Source organism: Ctenopharyngodon idella, chromosome 21 (genome assembly GCF_019924925.1).
Source record: "Ctenopharyngodon idella isolate HZGC_01 chromosome 21, HZGC01, whole genome shotgun sequence".
NCBI lineage: Eukaryota > Metazoa > Chordata > Actinopteri > Cypriniformes > Xenocyprididae > Ctenopharyngodon > Ctenopharyngodon idella.
This window is the reverse complement of record NC_067240.1, coordinates 11,752,653-11,778,245: the sequence shown is the minus strand read 5'-3', so window position 1 is coordinate 11,778,245 and position 25,593 is coordinate 11,752,653. Positions and strand designations below refer to the sequence as shown.

General features: G+C 38.0%; 2 protein-coding genes across 3 annotated transcripts in view; one reads left to right on the top strand and one right to left on the bottom strand.

The window, feature by feature from the left end:
• si:dkey-112m2.1 (transmembrane protein 132C) overlaps positions 1-23,931 on the top strand; it is a 145,558-nt gene extending 121,627 nt beyond the window's left edge. For both annotated transcript variants that reach the window (XM_051877701.1, XM_051877702.1), the window contains exons 5-9: positions 2,785-2,928; positions 10,869-11,077; positions 17,023-17,290; positions 18,929-19,120; positions 20,884-23,931. In XM_051877701.1, the coding sequence (XP_051733661.1) occupies positions 2,785-2,928; positions 10,869-11,077; positions 17,023-17,290; positions 18,929-19,120; positions 20,884-22,002 (1,932 nt within the window). In that variant the 3' untranslated portion in view covers positions 22,003-23,931. The remainder of the gene's footprint in view (positions 1-2,784; positions 2,929-10,868; positions 11,078-17,022; positions 17,291-18,928; positions 19,121-20,883) is intronic.
• Positions 1-25,593, bottom strand: part of rpl17 (ribosomal protein L17) — a 268,902-nt gene that overhangs the window by 230,937 nt on the left and 12,372 nt on the right. The gene's annotated exons all lie outside the window — the stretch shown is intronic.

The window sequence follows — 25,593 nt, the reverse complement described above, 5'->3', positions numbered from 1 at the left end:
ATGGCTTCCTTTTTGCATGATAGAGCTTTAGTTGGCATCTGCAGATGGCACGGCGGATTGTGTTTATCGACATTGGTTTCTGGAAGTATTCCTGGCCCCATTTAGTAATGTCAGTGACACAATCATGCCGATGAGTGATGCAGTGTCGTCTGAGGGCCCGAAGACCACGGGCATCCAATAAAGGTCTTTTGCCTTGTCCCTTACGCGAAGAGATTTCTCCAGTTTCTCTGAATCTTTTGATGATGTTATGCACTGTAGATGATGAGATTTGCAAAGCCTTTGCAATTTGACGTTGAGGAACATTGTTTTTAAAGTATTCCACAATCTTTTTATGCACTCTTTCACAGCTCTGCCCATCTTTACTTCTGAGAGACTCTGAGAGACACTTGTGTGTGTGTTTCTACTTTTTCCATAGAGAAACTCTATGGTTTTATAAAAAAAAAAAGGGACTAATGGGACTTTCATGTGACCGAACTGGATTAAGGCTTCTTGGTAGAGTACTGTAATCCTTCTATATCTGTGCAAACATTCACATACCCATCATTTTGATGGTGAATAAATAGTTACTTTTATTTTTCTCTCTCTGTCTCTCTCTTTTTTTAGCAAAGCGTTAGAATCTTTGGGTATAATTTTCAAATATTAAACATTTTTGTTTGATATTTCCTGAGCAAAAAAAGTTCCACTACTTTGTGTGTGTGTGTGTGTGTGTGTGTGTGTGTGTGCTTTTGCCATGCGAGTCAGACGGTGGAGACACGTTTGTATTTCTTAAGGGTCAATGGATTTGACCTGTGTGGTTTAAAACTGTCCTTCCTTACTGAACTCACCTAAACAAGGTTTTTTTTTTTTTTTTTCATATAAAGTAAAGCCACCCATCAGAGTCTGTGGCGTCACAATGAGAGGCTTTCCACTGCTTTGCCTGTTTTACTCTGGAATTCTGTTTTTAATTCACTCCGTAATCTTCAGGCTTGACTGAAAATTACATTGTTCGGTTTTAACAGCCAGTGAATGGACACATTGAAAGACATTTGAAAGCACCTTGTCTGCCGAACACTGTCGCTGAGTTCTTTGAATGCATCTGAGCGGGGAGTGAGTGAATGGGGGAGAGCAAATTGTAAACACTTCACCCATTCCATCCTGTGGAATATTTATCAGAGTCATTTTCCTGGTCTTGATAAATTAATGTTTTGACAGCAAATCAAACACAGGCGATAACTCCCTGTCAAAATGTCTAAGCGTAAGGTTTGAATACCAAGCTCATACTGCTCCGACTACATTCCTATTGCACATTTACATAATTTTGAAATCAAGGGAAATGGCGTATTCAAATTCTACCTCAGAAGAAGACAGCGCAGCCTGTGTTAGATAGAAAATAATGATCGGCTTAAACGCATAAAGGGAAAGAAAGGAAGTGGCTCGTTTATCCTCACAATTGTGGTGCATTAAAGTGAAAATGATTGAAATAAGAATCAGCTGCCAAGTGAAGCCTGAAGTGGGATCAGCCTGGAGAAAAAAAAAAGGAACAGAAGACCTCAGTCTTATTAACAAGCTTGAAATTTCATTACCCACAGTTCAGGATTAAATAATGTTATCTGTTTTCTCTAAAGGAGAATGGCGAGAGCTGTGACATCAAGAAAAGAAAAGACCCTATGATGAAGAACACAACCTTGGAAGAGCAGAGGGCTTCTTTATTTTAGTTTATCCATCTCAAAGTGGCACATGGTTTATGATGAGGGCAGCTGTGTGCTGTCTCCTCACCTATAGCCCCAGCCAGCAGAAAAAACACAAGTCAGACTTAAGTGATCTAATTACCCATCCTTTGGTTTGTTTGAACTGTAGATTGAACACATGGAGTGTTTTAGATAAGATTATACACAGAGAATGGATTCGCAGAAATGATTACCATAGCTGTCATTTCTCCATAATTACAGGATATTTCTGTGAAAATAAGATGTGCCTACAATGTTTTGCCCTGACGCTGTTCTCTATATAAAGCATATTTCCGGAACTTCCCACATTGGTACTGATGTTTACTGTAAGCATCATTTGAATCTTTATTACTGGTGCTTCATCAGGCAATCATCATTATTTCTATTACCCATACAGGATCTGGATTAGTACTATTATGTTAAATTGTTAATCATTTAGCTTTTTTAATGCTAAAAATCTATTTTTTTTTCTAATTCATTTATTTTTATTTTATATTTTATTTAATATGTATATAATTTAAAATAAAATGGGAAAAAATATATTTGGCTAAAATAAAAATTAAGTTTTATTTTATTTAATATATAAATATGACATGTAATACATATGAATGTACGTATTTTTATTTTTTATTTTAATAAGAAATAATATTTTTGCCTGTTTGATGATAAAACAGCCTAAACAAATCCTGAAGACCACCCTGAACATTTGTAGCATAGCAGAGAGTTTAGCACTTGCAAGCACTCATATTTTCTTCTGAATATGTGTGAAAATATATTTTTTCTTTCTTTTTGAAGTGGCTTGATAGCGAACTTTATTCCTGGGTGTGTTTTTCATGTTAATATTATCTAAGAGTGGATCAGTTTCATAAAAACAGGATGTGTTGTTTGGCTCTAAACAGACCTCTCCATCTCACTCCGAGACTCTCCAGAGCTGATGACTCTAATTGAATGATATGACTCACTGGGTTAATAGCGCGACTCGATGTTGGCGCTGAAGAGCTGGAGCTGACAGTGTGAATAATGACGGGTGAATTATCCTGAGTTAACGCAGTCTGATTGATCTGCCCTCTGTGTGCAGGAGACAGAGATCCTTAACACCGCAGTGCTCACCGGGAAGACTGTTGCCATGCCAGTTAAAGTGGTCACCGTTGGAACCGAAGGTACTGTGACCGATGTGACCGAGTCGGTGGAATGTCGCTCGACGGATGAGGACGTGGTTAAGGTAGGCAGGGACATGCACAGGTCACTAACATGAAAAGCCACACACATGTGGATGTTTGTTTCTTCAGCTACTGTGGACTTCTTAACGCTCACCTTAGTTCATGTAATTTGTCCATGAACATTTGAACATGAACATTTCTATCACTCTGTCATTTCCAGCACATTTCAAATTATTGCTTTAATAACATTCTGTGGTGGAAATATTTTTTTGATAAAAACCATCCAAACAGTAGAAGTGCTTTACATTAAATCTTGATGCACATCACATCACATCACAGGGTCTCACTAATTACTAGAACCAGTTAGAAATTAATAATTTGTTTGGATGTCTGTAAATATGCACAATTTAAAAAAAAATACATGTTTATAATAATTTCCTCAATCATCACATTTTTTATATATAATCTCTGTATGCTTTTCATTTAAACTTTTGTCTCCTTAGTAAAGAAGTATACTAACTTTTGTTAAAACTTTTCATACACCACATTACAAGGTCTCACTAATTACTATATATACACTAGTGACCATAAGTGATGTCCAGCCTTTATTTGTGATGAAACATGCCAAATTGTGCGGACATAATTTTTGGCCATGCTCTCATACAAAGAAATTATGAATACATGCAAAAACAAGAGAGAACCAATGAAATATTAACAACTGATTATGTTGTAGTTTATAAATTTTTTACATAGTAAAATAAAACCTTTAGCTGTAGTGTTTTGCCTTTTTTCCAAATAATTTTTTCATATAAATATCCTAACCAAGTTCAGTGTTTTGTTTTTCCTTCATACTAAAAATATTTGTAAAAGTATAAAATATTTTCCTCATACAGTATTTTGATTGTTTAATTATTTAATCAAGGTCATAAAAAAGCAAATATCCCCTCCGGACATATATCCACTATATTGCCAAATGTTTTGGGACGCCTGCCTTTACGTGCACATGAACTTTAATGACATCCCATTCTTAATCCGTAGGGTTTAATATGGAGTTGGCCCACCTTTTGCAGCTATAACAGCCTCAACTCTTCTGGGAAGGCTTTCCACAAGGTTTAGGAGTGTGTTTATGGGAATTTTTGACCATTCTTCTAGAAGCGCATTTGTGAGGTCAGGCAGTGATGTTGGTGAGAAGGCCTGGCTCACAGTCTCCGCTCTAATTCATCCAAAGGTATTCTGTCGGGTTGAGGTCAGGACTCTGTGCAGACCAGTCAAGTTCCTCCACACCAAACTCGCTCATCCATGTCTTTATGGACCTTGCTTTGTGCACTGGTGTGCAGTCATGTTGGAACAGGAAGGGGCCATCCCCAAACTGTTCCCACAAAGTTGGGAGCATGAAATTGTCCAAAATGTCTTTGTATGCTGAAGCATTAAGAGTTCCTTTCACTGTAACTAAGGGGCCCAGCCCAACCCCTGAAAAACAACCCCACACCATAATCATAATGCAGTCAGGCAAGTACCGTTCTCCTGACAACCACCAAACCCAGACTCGTCCATCGGATTGCCAGACAGAGAAGCGTGATTAGTCACTCCAGAGAACACGTCTCCACTGCTCTAGAGTCCAGTGGCGGCGTGCTTTACACCACTGCATTCGACGCTTTGCATTACACTTGGTGATGTAATGCTTGGATGCAGCTGCTCGGCCATGGAAACCTATTCCATGAAGCTAGTCTGAAGGCCACATGAAGTTTGGAGGTCTGCAGCTATTGACTCTGCAGAAAGTTGGCGACTTCTGTGCACTGTGCGCCTCAGCATGCACTGACCCCGCTCTGTGATTTTACATGGCCTACCACTTTGTGGCTGAGTTGCTGTTGTTCCCAATTGCTTCCACTTTGTTATAATACCACTAACAATTTACCGTGGAATATTTAGTAGTGAGGAAATTTCACGAATGGACTTATTGCACAGGTGGCAACCTATCACGGTACCACACTTGAATTCACTGAGCTCCTGAGAGCGACCCATTCTTTCACAAATGTTTGTAGAAGCAGTCTGCATGCCTAGGTGCTTGATTTTATACACCTGTGGCCATGGAAGTGATTGGAACACCTGAATTCAATGATTTGGAGGGGTGTCCCAATACTTTTGGCAATATAATGCATATATAATTATTTTATATATAATTAGTAATTAGTGAGATCTTGTGATGTGGTCTGCAGCATGATTGACTGTAAAGCACTTCTGTAGTTTAGGTGGTTTTCATCAAAATAACGCACGATGAAAGAACCTGTAGACACACTTGAGTATAATTTTAACCAAGATAGCAAAAGAACCGTTTGAGGGCACACATAGTGTATTAAGGCGACTATATTAGATTTGATTTAAAGCAATATACATTCCACCGCTCTAAAGGAATGTCTATTTTCAGTTGTCAAGCCAGAGATCAAAAATCAAAGGGATGTTAAATGCAAGCTTTACAGAACAAGCTTGTGCCTTCCACATTCTGCCATTTGGGAACAAATATGAGAGCATTTTATGAGGGAGAAAATGACAATGTGTGTGCGTGTGTGCATTTACTCCCTTCGGGTTTAATTATCTGATGAACACCCCACACTGAAACACTGACCTCTGGAGAGGAATCCCCCTCCTTCCTCACCAAAGCTGACACACACACATACACATACACATAACACACAAGGGCACTGGTGCCCTGGATTCAGAGCATCTAAAGACACTTTGCCTTTGTATGTTTTGTCTACGCTTTGTCACTGATACGTACGCCATAAATTGTAGTGCCAAAGGTCAAGTCAAGTCACCTTTAATTATATAGTGCTTTATGCAATACAGATTGTTTCAAAGCAGCTTAACACTGATAGGAAAATGAACAGAATTCATACAGTGTATACAGTGTGAAACAATGCAGTTGTTGAGCAATAATAAACTAAAAAACCTTGGCATTGTTGAATGGAGATGGCAAATGGCAGCCACATATTTTTATTAACTTTGTTGCATCATGTTAGAAAATACACATTTGATCTCTGAACAGATCTTCCATACTTGGCTACATTGTGTTCAGCAGGATTCCTAACATAAGTATTGGTCCATTTTCAAAGTGCCAGCGACTTTGCAGATCTTTCTAACACCTGCTGAAGACATATGTCCCCAGTGCCATTATGTTTCCCCTGCTGTGCTTAATGGCGCCATGCATGCATTTGGCATTAAAACACTCCAGTCGTCTCTTACAAACATGCCTGACACCATTCAATGCTGGATTGTTAAATTTAGACTTGTCGGACTGCAGAACATGGCTCCAATCTTCCATACTCCAGTCCTTATTTTATTTGTCAAATGCAAGGTGTTTTTTTTGCAGCAGATAAAACTAATAAATGGTTTCTTTACTGGTACACAACTTTTAATCCAGTCTCTTATAGCCGTTGGCTTACAGTTCAAGGTGAAATTGGAGGTTGGAGGTCTTTAGAAGTTGTTTTGAGGTGGACCCACATTCAGGTGATTTTCATCCTCCTGTCAACATGCTCACTAATCTTCCTTGACCAGCCACAGCACTTTACATTCTGCATGGTAGTGGTCTTACTGTGCTTTGAAATAATTCTGTGGACATTGTGACCATTCACATCCTGCACATGAGCAGTATCCAAAACCGATTGACCAGATTTAGCCATTTTAACAATATCCTCCTTGGTTGGAGAGGAGAGCTCCTTCCATCTGGCCAAATTTTTTTTATTATTTTTTTTTTTTTTTTACAAAAACTCACAAAATAACATCTAATAATATAGCTGCCACATAGTGATTTATTGAATTATAGGTTGAGAATAAAGTTTGGAATGACCACTTGGCCAAAACTGAAAATTGTGCAAAATCTGTACAATTCAGTATGTTTCATTGTGTCATGACAAATAATGCAATTGAAATGTGGAACATTTACGTTAGTAGTACCAGAACCACATTTACTCAAGGTTTAAAAAGACTCTAGTTAACAATTTCAGGATTGAAAAGCCTGTGAAAATCTCTGGCTATTTTACTGCTATAGTTCCCAGACCAATTTAATGTTTGAATTTGCTTCTTTCTTTCTTAAGGGCATTTCAGTTAGCAGCTGTTGATATTGTATTTGTCAGACAAGATTATAAAACCCCGGAAACACATTTAACTGTTAATGTTTTTGATGTGCAATATTTCTTTGGTGATCTCTTTCAATTTCAAGCTGTCTAGACAGTCCAGCAAAAAAGACGATCTTCTGCACATACAGATAGATGGACAGACTGAGAGAGTAATGAGAGAGGAAAAGACAGAGACAGAAGTCAGGATAGTTATAAAAATGTACATAAGTTGTAGAGCTGGAAAAGATTCTTTTAGATGACACACTATCAATAGGATTGTTTGTGTGTGTTCATGCAAATGTGTGTGTTTAGGGAAGTGTGTTTCACCCAGTGTTTGAGAATCTATCTGAGGTTTTCTAAACCACAGATAGGCAGCAACATCATTGCACTTTCTGAGGTCCAGAAAGGTATTAATGATATCATTAAAATAGTACATGTGACTACAGTGGTTCAACCTTAATGTTATGAAGCGATGGGAATACTTTTTGTGCACAAAAAACAAAACAAAAATAATGACTTTATTTAACAATTTGAACTGTTATACACAGTTGACGTAGTGAACGCAGTGCAGGCTTCAGTGTTCAACATCAGAACACTGACTGATTAATTGTTAAATAAATTGTAATAAACAGTTCAAATTGTTAAATGGTTAACAAACCCTTGGATTTCATCAAAAATATCTTAATTTGTGTTCTGAAGATGAACGAAGGTCTTACGGGTTTGGGACGACATGATGGTGAGTAATTAATGACAGAAATTGAATTTTTGGGTGAACAAACCCTTTAACTACACGTTTATTCAAAATTGAGCAGAATCTCTTAGACTATGTTCTGTCCTTTCAGAGATGGGTTTGACTCAACTGTGCTCAGATTCAGAGAAAACAGTGTGTGGAAATTTTAAGTCAATTAAGATTCAACCAAAAAAGCATCAACTTTAATGAATTTTGCCTTTGTAGGAAAGTACGGTCAAGCTTCTCAAAATATAAAATAAATGAGCAAACTACATTGAAGCAATATGACTGTGACTATTGATGAAGTGATACACATCAATGTTAAATATATTTTGTAAAATTCAATATTTTAAATGTAAACCTTTTTAAAATTATTTTCTCAAAAGTCAGTGTTGTTTTTGTACCTATTCAGTTTATTCATTTGAATCAGACATTCATTTGATATATGACATTTTATAATATATATTATATATTACATTTAATTATATGTAATATATATTTTATTTTCTGACATTTAATTGAACAGCAGTTCATTTGAATCTGACTTCATTTTAATGCATTTGATTATTTTCTGTTTGCTTAGCTGTAAATTTACTGTGAAAAGTGTTACTGTGAGTGACAACAAAACAGGGTACCTCTACGTTTTGCTATTTAATCTCAAACATTGTGTTAACCTTGCGGTGAACGTCTAGAGATGCTCAAGATGCACTCTGCTAATTACCTCAGTCAGAGATGGACAGGCAGAAAGGGACAGCGCTTGCGTCAGGCAGCAAAGTCCAGTCTCTCTGTGTGCCTGTCTGAATGGGTCATTAAGTACCCAACTCAGTTCCCTGCGGGGATCTCGACGTCCTCTGTAAGTGTCCCTCACTTCAGCAGTCTTAATGTTCCTGATTAATGCCCTGCCAGACCTGCTAGTTATGATGCTTACAGACACTCATGGAAGGGCATGTTGCAGTGAAGTTAGACTGACCCATGTTCTCCACACACAGTCAGCCTGTACACTCAAAGCAATACCCTTCATGGGCCACCAGAGCACCTCTAAGGATCTCTGACTCTCAGACTGTTGTGGGAGATTTACAATCTATAAATGAGGAAGTAAAGTATACAATTGTCGATGCAGAACTGCAAATTGTTCCATTATGTCATTTATATGGGCAGATCCAGACAGATTTAGCAGGTGTTTAACAGATATAATTGCTGTGGGGAATTATAGCACTGTTTAAGTTCATTGCAGTTGTTCATTATTACAAGCCTAGGTGTCATTTACTTTAAGTCACTTTTTACCATGCTGGATTTTGTCCCCACTGTTTTATGAAATACAGTAGCTCACAGCAGGTTTATATCTAACAATGACAGGTGTTGTTAACTGGACCATTGAGTCATATATTGGTTTTTAATTGCTGATCCGTATGTTTATCTATTTACCTCCAAATTCCACCAGTTGCAGATGTAGGAATTAAGTTTACAAATTAAATATATTAGTGCATTTGAGAAACTTTAAATTGGTCTGCAATAATAATTGCCCCCTCAAATCACTCTGTAATTCAGCATGCTATTGAAATATGTTTTTTTGTTGTTGTTTGTTTTATATTATATTTTACATTTTGCTTTTGACGACATGAAAAAAGATTCTCCACTACTGACCAAGTTAAATGCAAAGAATATTTATTTTTCAGTACAGTAAAAGATCATTTGTGCACAACCTAATTATTATATCGTTCAAAATTTTTTTGACTTATGTGACTCTAATTTTGAAATAGTATTACAATTTAAAATAACTGGTTTCTATTTTAATATATTTTTAAATTAAATTAATTTTTTGCGATGGCAAAGCTGACTTTATAGTAGCTATTACTCCAGTCTTCAGTGTCGCATGATCCTTCAGAAATCATTCTGATATGCTGATTTGCTTCTCAAGAAACATACATTCGTCATTCTACATCTGCATTCTATGGGATTTTGAAACCTGTGTGGTCAACAACAGAAAAACTTTAGTGGTGTAACTGAAACCATCCTAAATAACCTTGTCATTTAAGTAATTTATGTATTTGGCATTTGTTATTTAAATCCACCTTTCTGCAATTCTGTCATGAAAGTCAATGCGATTTTGAGTTCACACATATAATTATGTTGTAGCCATTATCACAACATGACTTATTCATTTTACAGGGTTCGATGCACACTGTATAATGGTTTGTGAAAACTAAAGTTAATCACAGCTCAAATAAATGCACCATTGACTTAATGTCACAAATAGAAAAGTAGTCTAAGATTTAATTAGGAAGTCCTATTTCTTTTTCAGATTTTCTGTTTGTTTTTTCAAACGGGTAATGTAAAGGAAAAAAAAGGTACTCTGAGATAGTCTGAGCAGTCACCAAATGAGAACTTGATGAAAGCTTGGCTGCTGATTGCAGCTGCTAAATAGCAGTCTGGTATTGAGATGTAACAAGTATGATGCTCTAGAAAATGGCACAGCATTAGGGAAATCTCACAAACAACTGACACTCTTATCATCTTTGATTTTGAGCTGATGGGCAGCTGCTCAGAAATCAAGCAATGCCATTGGTCCACTTCCACATCTGTTGTTATTAAAGAAGCCCTCAGGTTGATTGGATGAGATAAGATTTTCTCTGCCAGCTTTCATAAGCATTGGCTAAGTGCGGTATAGATGTTCTGCAAATGAATTACTTTGCTGGTGTAGAAAGACTTGACCACAGCTTTTTTTCTGTCTTCTTCCATCTCTCCATCTGCTTAGCTCCTTTCAACCCCAAAGCCTGAGAAATATAGACATCCAAACACTCTCATTATCAAGACAACTACTCCCCTACTGACTGTAGTCAGAAATAAATACTTGGACAGGCCAGTCAAAGCCTGTCCAATCTCTCATCTTCCTCATTAAAGCGCAGAATGAAAGCGAATAACAGCGGCACACAAAACACAAAGGCCAGACTGTTTTTCACATATTGCGCTGATTAGCACAAGAAGAGGCCTCATTTTTTTGCGCTTTCAAAATTTGAAATGGTCGCCAGGAAATTGGAGCGAAAAGTAGGCTGATACCTTGGCCAGAGCTGCAATTTTCTTTAATTTAGTGCTGCTTTGAATACAGTGTTGCTTGAATGCTTTGTTTGTCTGCTGTCTGATTTGTATTCCTGCTTCTTAGGTGTCCGAAAGGTGCGATTATGTGTACGTCAACGGAAAGGAGACGCGTGGGAGAGTGCGGATGATGGTGAACTTTACCTACAGTTACCTAAGCGCTCAGCTGGAGGTGAGCGTGTGGATGCCTCGACTCCCCCTGCAGATCGAGATGTCTGATCCAGAGCTCAGCCAGATCAGGGGCTGGAGAGTTCCTACAGATGCTGCCAGCCAGAGGTTAGTGACATGTTTTGGCCGTGTTTACACTGCAGTTCCTGTTGCCCAATTCCGATTTGTTGACTATATCCTTTTTTTTTTTTTTTTTTGGATGACCTGATTATATCTTCTTTTAAAAGTGACCCATATTCGATATCTGCATTTACACTATACACTTGGTAACCCAAAGTAGGTGTACTGACCCGGAAAAGGAAGTAAAAACAGGCGTGATTTGCAATGGACGCAGACAAAATGATAATACAAGCTTTTGTTTTCCACACCATCTTTAAAAGTCAGCAAAACGTTGGTCTCTTAAGGTGGAGAAAAAAGGGGAGACTCCTTGTTGCGGCCCGGGTATTGAAAAGAGTCATGCGATTGTGGTTGGTGTCCACCTGAGTTGACGTCACCATCGCTTTTTCTGTGGCGTACGACTAGTATTGGCAGGGGAATATCCAGTCTGTCCGCTTACATGGCAGACGCAAATGCACGTATCCAATTCATATGAGATTTATTTCCACATATGAATGAGGCCTGAATCCGACCGATCACTTTAACCATGTAATGTAAAAGCAGCCTTTGTTTCAAGGAATCACATTTTACAATTTGTAACTTTCAAAACCCTCACCAGAACTTTCAGATTGAACAGTTGAATTAATTTGAACACATGACTGTTTGGCTGCCTACATTTACATATCAGTGACAGTCGATACTAATATTTCTAATACTATGCTAATCCTAAATATATACGAAAACCTAAAGTTGACAAGTTGACAAAGTCTTTAAAACCCTTCATTGTTCCTTAAAGGGTTAGTTCACCCAAAAATGAAAATTATCCCATGATTTACTCACCCTCAAGCCATCCTAGGTGTATATGACTTTCTTCTTTCAGCCAAACACAGTCGGAGTTATATTAAAAATATCCTGGCTCGTCTAAGCTTTTTAATGGGAGTGAATGATGCCATAGATTTTGAAGCCCAAAAAAGTGCATCCATCTATCATAAAAGTAATCCATACGACTCCAGAGAGTTCATAAAGACCTTCTGAATCAAAGCGGTGCATTTTTGTTAGAAAAAATCCATTTTTTATAACTTTCTAAACAATAATCACCAGCTTCCGGTAACGGCCATACGCAAGTCGAGTTCTGGCCGAAGAGTGACCTCTGACCCGACATATGATGATGGATGTAGGAGTAGCATAAGCTTAGGTGAGAGTAGATGCCTCTTGTGGTTCAAACAAATAGGGCTGGGCAACAAACTCAAGCTTCTCTTCTCTTATATCGAAATTCTCGTTTTAGACTTCTAATTTGTGACCGGTGTTTTGCTCTATCCTCTGCGCGTCCACATTCGTCAGTACGTCATATGTCGGGTCAGAGGTCATTCACTCCCATTATAAAGCTTTTATGATGGGTGTATGCGATTTTTTGGACTTCAAAATCTATGGTACCATTCAGTCCCATTATAAAGCTTGGAAGAGCCAGGATATTTTTTAATATAACTCAGAATGTGTTTGACTGAAAGAAGAAAACCATATACACCTAGGATGGCTTGAGGGTGAGTAAATCATGGGATAATTTTCATTTTTGGGTGAACTAATCCTTTAATGTGTGTAGCACCTGCGGCTCTGCGTTTCTATCCTAAAGTGTATTTGTAATGTCCCTTTTAATTCAGAGAGAGGACAAATAAAGGATCTTTATTGGCATTATGGCTCCATGCACAAAAAATAAAATAAATAAATAAATATATATATGTGTGTGTGTGTGTGTGTGTGTGTGTGTGTGTGTGTGTGTGTGTGTAAATAGGCATTTGTCATATATTTCACCATGAATGGTTCTTCTATGGCATTACTGTGAAAACCCCTTTTTAGTTCTTACTGGCATATTTTTAAGAGCATAAATTATGTGTAAATGTGGTGCAAAACTTCACACTAACATTAGAAGTGGAAGTTGCGTGCAAAATAAAATGAAAAAAAAAAAGTGTTATATGACCCCTTTATACTTTTAAAAAATAAAGAAAGAAAATTATGGAGCAAATTATATTTTTGTGTAAAATAACCTTTTTTCACTGTAAAAGACCATTTGTGCATTGGAAAGTTTTTTTTTTTTTTTTTTTTTTGTGGATGTTAAATGTTCCTCAAACTTTATTTTTGAGAGTTATTATTATATAACTTCCATAAATTATAATTGAATTATCTAGTTTTATAATCTTTAACTGAGCAGAAAATATCCTGCACAACCCACACATTATGCAATATGGTTCTGCTGGTATTTTGAAAACTCAACCATTTCTAACATTACTGTAATAACTCTCTTAGTACTGCACAGCACTAATAATGCTCCAGCTCACCTGCCCTGTCTCTATCAACCTTCCCCTCAGCTGTTCTCATGCTCTGGTGTTCCTTGGTAACACAAGGCGAGTAGCAGAGCTCCCTCTGGAACACATGATGGAGGTGAGGGGAGGATGCGGACGCTGACTTTTTAATTACCGCTGGGTCGTCTTCAGGCACACCTGCCTCTGACGCACTAGCACCAGACAATGTGCAGGTTAATGTTGCCGTACGCTGTGGATATCCACAAGATAATTTTTAATTACTCTTCCACCAGAAACAATCCTGCCAGATTGACTCAGGCATGATAAGTGAAAAGAGGATGACGGAAGACAGACAGAATGAGCGGTAGAAAAATTGCAAGTCATTTGAAGAATAAGTGTGGCTAATAAGTTCTTTAGCTGTCATCAGTAATATGTGGTCGACAAGAATTAAATCTGTGGATTGCACACTGAACGCTTTTCCATGTTCTCAATACAAAGATACAAATGTATTTTCTGACCAAACCTCCTCTTGTACCAGTCCACCCGGAATTTCCGCATCTCTGAGCTTCCTATTTAAAAAATTCATTTTTTAGCACTCATAAAAATTCCTTACTGGCTATGAAACTGTATTATACATTATTTTTATTAAAAATATATATTTTTGTTCTTGTGACAGTTGAATTATTTAGCCGTTTTTCTTAGATATTAGCAAAATCCTTTAAGGCAAGTTCACTCGGTGGCCATCTTCATAATGCCCCCAGGCAGCTCTTTCCTATGCATGAAAAATAGACATGCAATAGACATGCAAGTACAGCTCTTATATGTTTGAATGAGGAAAGACTGTTTCTCAATGTGCATTTGTCCTGATATTAGTGACAAACAAACCATTGTGTCACTCGCATCACATTCAAGTCTCTATTATCTGAAAAAAACTAGATTGAAGTTGAAGATGTTAGAAGATTCAGAAATGTTTTCTTTAGGTTTAAATAATGTATGTTGCAGTATTTAAAGAGTCCACTCAAAAATGCTCACCTTAATGTCACTCCAAACCTCGTCTCAGCCTCAGACATCACGGCCACGGACCGTTGGCTGAACATCTGATCCATAAGGCACAAAATGGGAAACACTTCAAGAGTTTTGAAGTCGTCATCTGATTGGTTGTATTCTACACGATTTCATGTTGATGTGATGCCAAACCCTCTCATGGAAAAAGAAAGTTGTCATGTTTACAACTGTGACACTGAGCGCTTATCAACTAAACGCTGGATTTCCAAAAGTATGTGAAGTTTGCGGCGCCATTGTTGCAGTAAACTTGCACAACATTCTTGAATGAACAATTTATTAGAAGCACGCCGGTCTGTTATCGTAGCGACATTAACTTTACATTTTCACACCCCTAAATATGATGCAGAACAAAACAACGCGATATCCAGACCTTCTGTCGTCAGTCTGAAGTCTGGCTACACGAGACTGCTCCAAACCTATATGGCTTTTTTCTTCTGTAGAACACAAGATGATATTTTGAAAAAAAAAAATTCTCTGTTTTTTACAATGAAAGTCAATGGGATCCAAATAAATTATCCCTTTAAGGGCCAGCTGGTGAGTTGTATTCATCAAAAAGCCCATATTTACTCACATTTGGCACTTGGCGAGTCTTAATTTTGCACCCTGGCTGTATCATATGTGCCCTTGGTTTGAGGTCATGTCTGTCTCACGTAGCATTTTGATTACCTCTGTGAGAGCGGTAGACATGCGGTTTTGTTGTAAGACTGGAGCTCATTACTCCTGAGACCTCTTGTGACCTGACATTCCTCAGCTGAGTGCCGTCTGCCCTGTTTATACACCTGTGTTCTGTAAATGTCATACTGTTTCTGCCGTTGGTCAGGCGTCGTTGCATAAATGTCTAAAGGAGCGTGGCCTCCCCACCGGTCAGGGCCACCATGTTAACCTGCCACTGCTGTTGTTTTTTTTATTGTGGATGGTTTTGACTCATTAAAAATAATGGAACAGTCAGAGCTGCCCCGCCATTCACCTGGTCTGGACTGTTTGTGTGAGGAGAGGAAATGCATAAATGGAATGTGAACAGGGTTCATGTTTACAGCCTTTTGAAGCAACTTGCCCATTACAAGAGGTTGAACATCACTGCTCTACACACACACACACACACACACTCAATGGGTTTCCATGTTTTATGGGGACTTTCCATAGACATGCACCAAAATGAAAATTCTGGGTCGAAACCGAAAATTCAGGATGCACTTGGCCGAAAACCGAAAATAAATAATAAATTAACAATCAATTAATTAATCAAACTTATTTAATAATCAGCACTTAAATAGCTAAAACTGAGTAGTACAAACATTTAAATTGCACATAAGGGAGTTTTTATATCAACTTTTAATTAAATTAAATTTTTAATTAAGTGAAATGACAATAAACTGAAATAACTTCTTTTCATGAGAGATTTAGGCTATTCAAACATGCATTAAATAATGAAGACATCTCTAACAGGTTAAGTAAAAATAAAATGAATATGTAATAGAGTGCATATATTTAGCAAAATGCTATTCTCTGTTATTTTTGTAGCTAAATAATGAGTTTATGGACATTGAATAGCTTTCCTGAGGTAAATTTAAGGTTAAGTGATTGTATAGCCTACAAGCTGTTTGATTGACATCTTCTAAATATATAGTGATAGAAGATTTTTTTTATGTACAGCATTTTTGTTTTTAAGCATTAATTTTTTCAGGTTTTTTTCTCTTTCAGTTGATTTCATTTTTTTTTTTTTTTTTTTCAGTGTTTCAACCTAGTGTTTTTCCTTAGAAAGTACATTCAAAGTGGTTAACTGCAATTTTTTTTTATTTTACGCTTTGATTTTACTTATATCTTTAAGGCAGCAGTTCAACATGTTGATTTTAGTGGGTTGATTTTCTAGAATAGAAAAAAAAAGAGAGTAGTCTTCTTCACGTCTTTTTCAACCATTTCAGTTTTCACAACTCCTTTTTTGCTTTTCTACCTTTTTTAAATGTCAACTAAATAAATTAAAAGTTTTACTAAAGTCAAAACAAATAGTAGGTTGATTTTTATTTATAGAATATAATAAAGTATGTTATATGTTTGAAACTTATCTTTGCTTTCAACCATGTACATTTTTCCACTGATTTATAATAGAATAGAATTGAATAGAATAGAAAATGTCAACTTTATTTATTTTTTTGTCTTTTCTACTTGATTTTAAATGAGTGTCAACTGTCAACCTAATTTTAGATTGAAAGTGCATGTTTAACTCTTAATTTTAGTGGGTTGATTTTTTTTTATAGAATATTTTCTAATTTATTATTTGTTTTCAACTATATAATTTTTCACACTGATTTTGCTGATTATTTTTTTTATATACGAACATTTTTCACTTAAAATGTTTTAATTTTAATGGGTTGATTGTACTAGAATAGACTAGAATTGAATTGAGTTGAATGTACTTTCCTTAGAAAGTACATAATTTTTCACACTGATTTTGCTGATTATTTTTTTTTATATACGGACATTTTTCACTTAAAATGTTTTAATTTTAATGGGTTGATTGTACTAGAATAGACTAGAATTGAATTGAGTTGAGAAAGGGATTGTAACACTTAATATTGGTTGCTCTCTTTACTACAGGTTTGGAGAGGATGACGGGGATGAAGGAGCCAAGAAGGACCGGAGCTGTGGTCCACAGTACCAGAGCACCACCGTCCGTGTCCTCACACACTTTGAGGCTGAGCCAGAGGAGTGGCAGGGCCAGCCAGACTTCCTCTTGGGCAGTGATTGGCAGGTGGACGTGACAGAGCTGGTGAGGGACTCGTTAAGGGTGGGGGATGAACGCGTGGCCAAGCTGTCAGAGGAACAGGTTCTGATCGGTCTGAACACCGGCACCACCAAAGTTCAGGTGAGAAATGAAGAAAATACAGTATGTGTGATCTAACCTCTGTACCATCATGATGTGAAACCACCTACACTGTAAAAAATGTGTGTGAAAGTGTTTGCATGCATTGCAATTATTCCAATAATCTTTGGATTTTCAACATTATTAAAATTTGATCCATGATTCATTTGTTATAACATATTATGCAATTTCCTCAACACACCATGACCAGATCTGCCCATGTCGGAGGAACAAAACTGACAGTTACAGCTGACTAAGCTGCAGTTCCCTTGTGTTTATACTGCATGAATAAAATCTGACGACGTCCTTGTTTTCATTGGAAAGCCAGGCTGTCATTTGTCAATCTCTCCATGCGGATGAGAGGTGAATCAGTCCAAGTTGTGATGTGACACGTGTACACTGTCAGACGAGAAATAGACAGCATCTCTCACTCTCCTCTGTCACAGCTTCTGTGCTGTCTATCTGCACATCTCACAGCTCCTACCACAAACTACATATTCCTTTATTAAAGCCAACTAATTAAGTGTTGGTCTGTGAAAACTTCACATTGCTTCTTATGGATGTCACATATATACTTTCACACATAAATACAACTGCTTGTCAAGCTGAAATTGCCATTAGAGTGCTGTCTGACAGCAAAACATATACGCCAGAGCCATAGGTGGAGAGTGCTTCGATTTGATCCATTTGCTGAAAATTAAAATCAGATAAGAATCGCAGTAATGGTGGGATGGAATACGTGGAGTCTGAAAACCAGTGCTGCTTTATAGATCGAGATGCCTGAAATCAAAAACCCACCACTTAACCACGACAAATTTACTAGTTTTCCACCTTGCTGTTAGACCAAACTCAGAATTACATTTCAAAACGGGCCCTCCTGTTTTTGCAGTTCATTAAAATTAAATTGAATGACTAATTACTTGCAATTAGAAGCGGTTTCAAAAACAGAGCAAGAATTGGTTTTAAAGTAGACTATTTGGAAGAAAAGATTTGTTGAAGTAGCAGAGCAAGCACTAACTTTTATTTTACAGATCTATTTATAAAAAGTGGAGCACTGGGGCAGCATCTTACGCAATATTGGGTAAGGCCCGAGGCTCCTCTTGCTTATTCTTATTTTATGTCTAATTAATAAATCTCTCAATTCAAACGGCAAATTAGGAATGCGCGCTCGGAATAAGAGCGGGATATAAAAACAGAATAAGAATCATTTCTCTACCTTAACATGGCTGTATTTTAGAGTGAAAAACGATTTCCTGTGGACTTCCAGACAGTGCAAATGATGGTTAGAAGCAAGTACGGGCTGTGCGCGCTGGTGACAGTGGAAGTCCCCCTTACAGATCGGAAGTAAATGGCTTCTGACACTTCATTATAACATAATGAATGCGGAAATATGGAGGTGGCTGCTTTGCTATTAATTGATCCAGATTAGAAGTCTTCTCATCACGTTTCATATCGAAGTCATTTCCATGCCTGTGCATCAGAATTTGCCATATAGCCGAGGGTGGACAGCTGTCACTTAGATTTTTGAAATTGTACATAGCCTACTCATTTTTTCATGCCACTAAGTTTGTATAAGAATCTAGGAGAGAATTTTTAGTTGTTTTACAATGTTATCAGAAGCATTTCTGTCTGTTTTACCAGGTGATGTCCCCATTGTCAGACTCAGTTCTGGCTGAGAGGACGATCCGGGTTCTGGATGATAAAGTCAGTATAACAGAGCTGGGTGTGCAGCTGGTCTCTGGCCTTTCCTTGAACCTTCAACTCAGCCCAGGAAGCAACAGGGCCATCATTGCCACGGCTACCACACAGGAGACCATGCACAATGCTAATCAGGTAGTTTAATTACTCTATTTACAGTCAATAAGTAAAATATATAAGTATATTTTAAAGGGTTAGTTCACCCAAAAATGAAATTTCTTTCATTAAGTACTCACCTTTGTGTCATTCCAAACCCATAAGACCTTCGTTGGTAACACGTTACAATAAGGTTCATTAGTTAAACATTAGTTAATGTATTAACTAACATGAACTAACCATGAGCAATACATTTGTTACTGTATTTACTTGTTCATTGTTTGTTCATGTTAGTTTACAGTGCGTTAACTAATGTTAACAAGATTTTAATAATGTATTAGTAAATGTTGAAATTAACATTAACAAAGATTAATAAATGCCGTAGAAGTGCAGTTCATGTTAACTAATGTAGTTAATTAATGTTAACTATTGAACCTTATTGTAAAGTGTTACCCCTTCGTTCATCTTCGGAACACAAATTAAGATATTTTTGATTAAATCCAAGGTTTTTTTTATCCCCCATAGAAAGCAACGTAATTACCGTCATTCAAGGTCCAGAAAGGTATTAAAGACATCATAAAATAGTCAACGTGACTGCAGTGGTTCAACCTTAATTTTATGAAGTGACGAGAATACTTTTTGTGCGCAAAAACAAAACAAAAATAACGACTTTATTCAACAATTTCTTCTCTAACCTGTCGGACTCGAATGCAGTTGACACAGTGAACGCAGTTCAGCACTTCCTTGTTTACGTTCGAACGCCGACTCAGTATTGAACAGACGTCACATGAACAGACGTCGGCCAATACTGACAGGGGAGACAAATTTGTTGAATAAAGTCTTTTTTTTTTTTTTTTTGCACACAAAAAGTATTCTTTTCACTTCATAACATTAAGGTTGAACCACTGTAGTCACGTTGACTATATAAACAATGTTTTTACTACTTTTCTGGACCTTGAAATGTGGTCATTTCGTTGCTTTCTGAGGATAAAAAAAAACCTCTTGGATTTCATCAAAGATATGTTAATTTGTGTTCTGAAGATGAACGAAGGTCTAACAGGTTTTTAACGACCTGAGGGTGAGTACTTAATGACAGAAATTTCATTTTGGGGTGAACTAACCCTTTAATAATAATATTCTTTATTATTGTTTATTGGTTATTATCATTGCTATTATTATCAATTAATTGAACAATAAATGTATTGATTATTTCATGATATTTTATTCATTCATTCATTTAGCTGATCGATTGGTTTCTATTTCTGAATCCTGGGTAACTCTGCCCTCTGTGAATTCTCATTTCACAAAATTTCAACACCATGTAGTTAAATTGCAAATTGTATTCTGGTTTTCAGGTCACAATATTGCATACTTCCATGTCCATTTCTCAGAAATGTAGGGTTGTTTTATCCATGAGCAGGTGCAATCACTATAATCACTGTCATTATGGACAAAGTTGTTTAACACAGGCCGCATATTGATGAGGGGCTGCAGTTTGTTAGTGGATCATGCTGATCGGGGCTGCCCACTTATTCTGAGTCATCTCACATTTAAAACCCTTTCTGATTAGGCTGATTTCACTAATCCTTTGCATCGGCAGGGGTTTCCTCTTTCCTCCACATTGATAGACATAAAACGGGCAGATTGGTTGAATCTCCCACTGATCAGTGCATCTGTTCACTTTGAAATGTGGTTTTGGGGACTTTTAAAGCATTCGAACTGTCCTACATTGGAGTTAAAAATAATGCATACTTGATACAAGAAAATTAGCATAATTTGTTCATGTTGTGTTTCTCTTTCAGGAGTCCCTTGTCAGTGCGTGGCTTCAGTTCAGCGATGGCTCCATGACCCCTCTTGACCTCTATAACCCTGCACATTTCATCCTAACAGCCACCTCGCTGGACGACAAGGTGGTATTGGTGAGAAAAAGCACCACCTGGAGGTGGCCGGTGGTGGTGGCTAAGGGTGAAGGGCAAGGCATGTTGGTCCGCCTGGAGATGTATGGACCCGAATCGTGCCTAAAAACCAAGCGCCGCACACTTCTGGCAGCAGGCAACGCGAACATCTATGTGAAGTTCGGCCGTGGCGATGAAACGGGAAACAGTGCGAGCGACAGGAGATACAGGCCCAATGCTCCATACTACGGAGGTTCAATCTCAGACATGGAGGCTGGAATCATGAACCGAGGTGCTACCACCATCAAAACCTCCATTCCAGGGAAAGCAAGCGGTGACAGGCTCTCAGCTGGTGATATTCCGGTTGATTTCTCTGAATTCCCAGCTCAAGGAGACCTTCCACCTGGACATAACACAGAGGATGACTTAATGCAGACTCGCCGTGGGCTCACAGATCTGGAAATAGGCATGTACGCCCTGCTAGGTGTCTTCTGCTTGGCCATCCTGGTATTCCTAATCAATTGCGTGTCCTATGCCCTTAAGTATCGCAACAAGCAGCTCCCATTGGAGGGCCAGGAGACCATGGCTCACGCCCACGACTGGGTCTGGTTGGGCCATGACGCAGAGCTATTGGAAAGCCAAGCGGGTTTGTGTCTTGATCAAGAGGAGCTAGGCGGAACCATGGACTCCGGGCTGGGCCTGGAAGAGGGTAGCCAGCTCCTCAATGGCCTTTCCTCTCAGAAGAGTGTGCAAGGCCAGGTCCACAGGTCGGCCTCTGACTCGGGGTGCACTGGGAGAGATCACAAGAGCGAGTCCATAAACTCACCCACTACCAAACGGAAACGAGTCAAATTCACCACTTTCAGCCATAGCAAGCCCAGCAATGGCTGCCCCTCCATAAGCCCTCTTCTCATTGGTCAGAACGACATCAAATGGGTTTGCCCAGACATCGAGCTCGGGGACTCCAAAGAGCTCCGAAATTACATGGAAAGGTTAAATGAAAATGCTACTAAGAACATCGCATAGTGGGCTTGAATTTATTTATGTATTTTTCAGACAAAAGCGTAGCTCACCCATATGCCTTCTGGATAAGGTGGTGGTTGGTGGTGGTTGGTGGTGGTTGGTGGTGGGAGGGGGGGAGGTTGGCCTGACTCTACTGCACTCAGACAAACTCACATCTCACCATGAAAAGGCAAGCCATTCATCTGGTCTTGTTTCCATGGCAACTGTCATGAGGGTTCATCATCAGGAAAGAAGGAAAACAGAGATGGTTGTGAAACCGCTGAGAATGTGAGAACATTGGATTATGAGAAATGTTTCAATTGAGATGTCTATATTTTCTTTTTTTCCAAGAAGAGGATATTCCATTCTATTTTGAAATATATATATAAATATATATTTGTTTTTTTCTTTTCTTTTTCCTTTTTTTTAATTTATCACACTAAAGCCTGGTTAGTGGTGTTATCTTTTAGTGAGTGAATATCTCAAAAACACTAAGAGCTGACATTCAAACATATCAGTGGCACGCTGGAAAGCGAAGCATTTCCACAAGTTGAACATTGACTGGCTCTGACGATGAGTGAGAACACCTTTTGTAGGGTTTTACATATTTTTATACATCTCTATTCCTGTCCGTGTTAGTGCGTCTACTGTATTTCTCAAAAGACTGACTCCCATATGTAAGAGCATGTGAATTCAAAGTATGGACAAAAAATGTCTATTTTGGAACTTTTTCCACCAACAGTTTGAATGAACATGTATATACAGAGGAAGACTTCTGGGAAAACAGGCAGATCAATGACCCTCCACGTCTCTTTGAGAGCTGTTGAGCAAATTGTATTGTTGTAGGTAGTGTTATCAATATTGTATAATATGTTGTTTACAGTATTAGAATGATAGGTGGTATGCACTCCAATTGCTTATGTATGTGTGCTATAGCTATAGCATTTTGTTTTCTTTTGATGTTTGTTTGTTTCTTTTGTTCCATTCTGCTTAGTTTTTCCCCTTACAGTGATTGCAGTATAGAACAAGAAATATCTAACCTTCCTAAATGAATGTTCCACAGATTAGCCAAATAATTAGGCTAAATTTAACAAGATCTGATGAGTTTGGGACTGCAATCCTGAGATAATGTGATCGATGCAGCGGAGAGACATACATACTTTGTTAAGAAAACCACAGAACAGTTATATGTGAACAAATTGATTAGTCAAACACTCAGTCTACATTTGTGAACCATTTCTAACCATCATAAAGGACGTAATCAATACTCAATTACCCTTAACACAATTTATTTCATAAACAATTCTTAAAGATAGCGTGTGCCAACTAATTCCCCATCCAGGTGTGTTGGCATGAGAGTCGATGCAAATGTCTAATTTAAGACTGTATTAATTAGAATAAAGTCTAATTAATAGTATAAATTGTATTAATTATTTCTCTCCGCTGTTCGCTGCTTGTCTTCTATTTTATGATCCGGAAACAAGTTCTTGAAGACCACAGAGGAAAAATTGTACATGAGGTTCTTCCAGTGTTCAAGACGGTCTGGTGTTGACTTGGAATACACAGTGATCCTATCAAGTCAGTACTCTTGAAAAATGTTCCCCTTATATGTGATTAGTCTATGTTTGTTATGTAGCATTTGAGTTACTTTTCAGATGCCAAGCGTATGAGAAGTGTTTTTATTATTTAATTGTAGTCTGTTTTTTGGGCTGAAAAGCACTGCCTATTACCATAAACGACATGAAAACCATATTTTAATTTATGCAGTACATCACTGTTTTCTATTTGTATATTAAATAAAACATCACATCCTGCTTTTCCACTTTTCCACCAGTTGAAGGCGCTGATATCTAACCCCTGCTGCCTCAAAGGGGTCATGCAGGTTTTGATGGTCATTCTCTTTGACAGGCGCGTGACCCAAGTTTCCAAATAAAGGTTATATCTTTAAAACTGCTGAACTATACTGTAAGTGTGCAAATACAGTGTTGCGACTCAACCTTGCTGTATATAATAAATGTTCTCAGAGCAGACTATAATTTTTCCCTATTGCACTGCAGTAAACCACAGGCTTAACAAAAAGTGTGTTGTTGCGGTGTCTGAGCACCATGTATTAATTCAAAGGTTATTGCAGACACAATAGCTCTGGATGTGAGATATACTCCATTTCTTCGGTCCAGCACATTAAAGGCTCATTAGTGCTAAACTATACAGGCAGGATCCCAATGCTGGATGGTGCTGCTCCCTCCCCTCTGAGACAGGCCAGACTAATTAATGATCAGCGCGGAGAGGCTTTACTCCATGTTAATGTGACATTACCATGCAACCCTTCGCGCTAAATGATTGTACTCATTTAAATGACAGTGATATGACAATTAACACCTTCTTCATAACATGTGACAAAGAAGCGTGGCTCCACCCCATCCATCTCCACGAACGTTTGACCTGCCGCTTGAGTACGTTTTTGACATGTGTATTTTCAGAGAATGTTTCATAGCTTATTGATATTCCCCGTCAAGTCCTGTTCATTTATCTTTCATTATTATAACTAGAACGTAAACAAATTAATGGACGACAATGTCAACACAGCAAAGAGCCATGGATTATTTTCTTTTTTTCAAAGGCACGACATTCAGCGCACAACTTTATCCAAGGTGGCGACTGAAACAATACAAGCTCATTAGCGGAAATCATACATGCGTACATGCACGCGCTTAATATCGTTCCCGGCGGGACAAGCCTTTTTTGAGATCCAAATTGAGAGGCTGCACATTTAACCCCCTGAGGGATGCTTCTGGAATTGGGTCTGTTTTCTCCTTTTATCTCAGCTGATATTTTGGTATTTGGGTCTCTGTTCTCTGCGTCTCGGAGGAGTTACACTCTAAATTAAATCATGACATTAGCTGGTGTCTGTCAGGAGGGTGTATTAATACGGCTAATGTCATAAGCTGGTTATTATCTGCATGAAATGTTTCTTTCTTTGAGCTCCAGATTTTATGAAACAAAGGGTGAGAAACTAACAAGACCTCTCAACCTCCTATTAGCCGAGTTTTCACGAAGAACATCTTGCTGAAGTCTTGCCTTCTGCTAGTTAACAACGTTGGCGTTGCTGTAAATGTCAACAGTTGTCAGTAATACCAGCACTCGCAACAGATGAAGACGGTCAAACCTTCCGACGGTTTAAACAGATATACATGCTTTCTAAAAATGAACATAGTAAAGTAAAATACCCGATATATACTTCATTTTCCACTAACCGGTTTACAGGTGTATAACTTTACAATAAACCTTTCGAGACTATCTTGTAAATGTCTGTCAATGTCGATTTATGAACCAGTCATGCGTGGTTGTGCTGGCCATTTTTGCAGAGTCCATGACATGAACATCGGCTTTTACGAGAATTGGCACAGCAGCGCATGCTCCATATATTCTGTAGCCTATGTTTTGCCGTGTCTAACGTGCATAACCAAAACCCATCCCTGGCCTAGCTTTTATCTGCTGTTTAAAGAGAAACTTCTTACTGTTTGACTTCTAGTAACAGCGTGAAAGACCATATAAAGGAGTCAGTCGATGGAAGCAAAGCATACAGGAGACGAGAGAGTAGGCTACACACCAAAA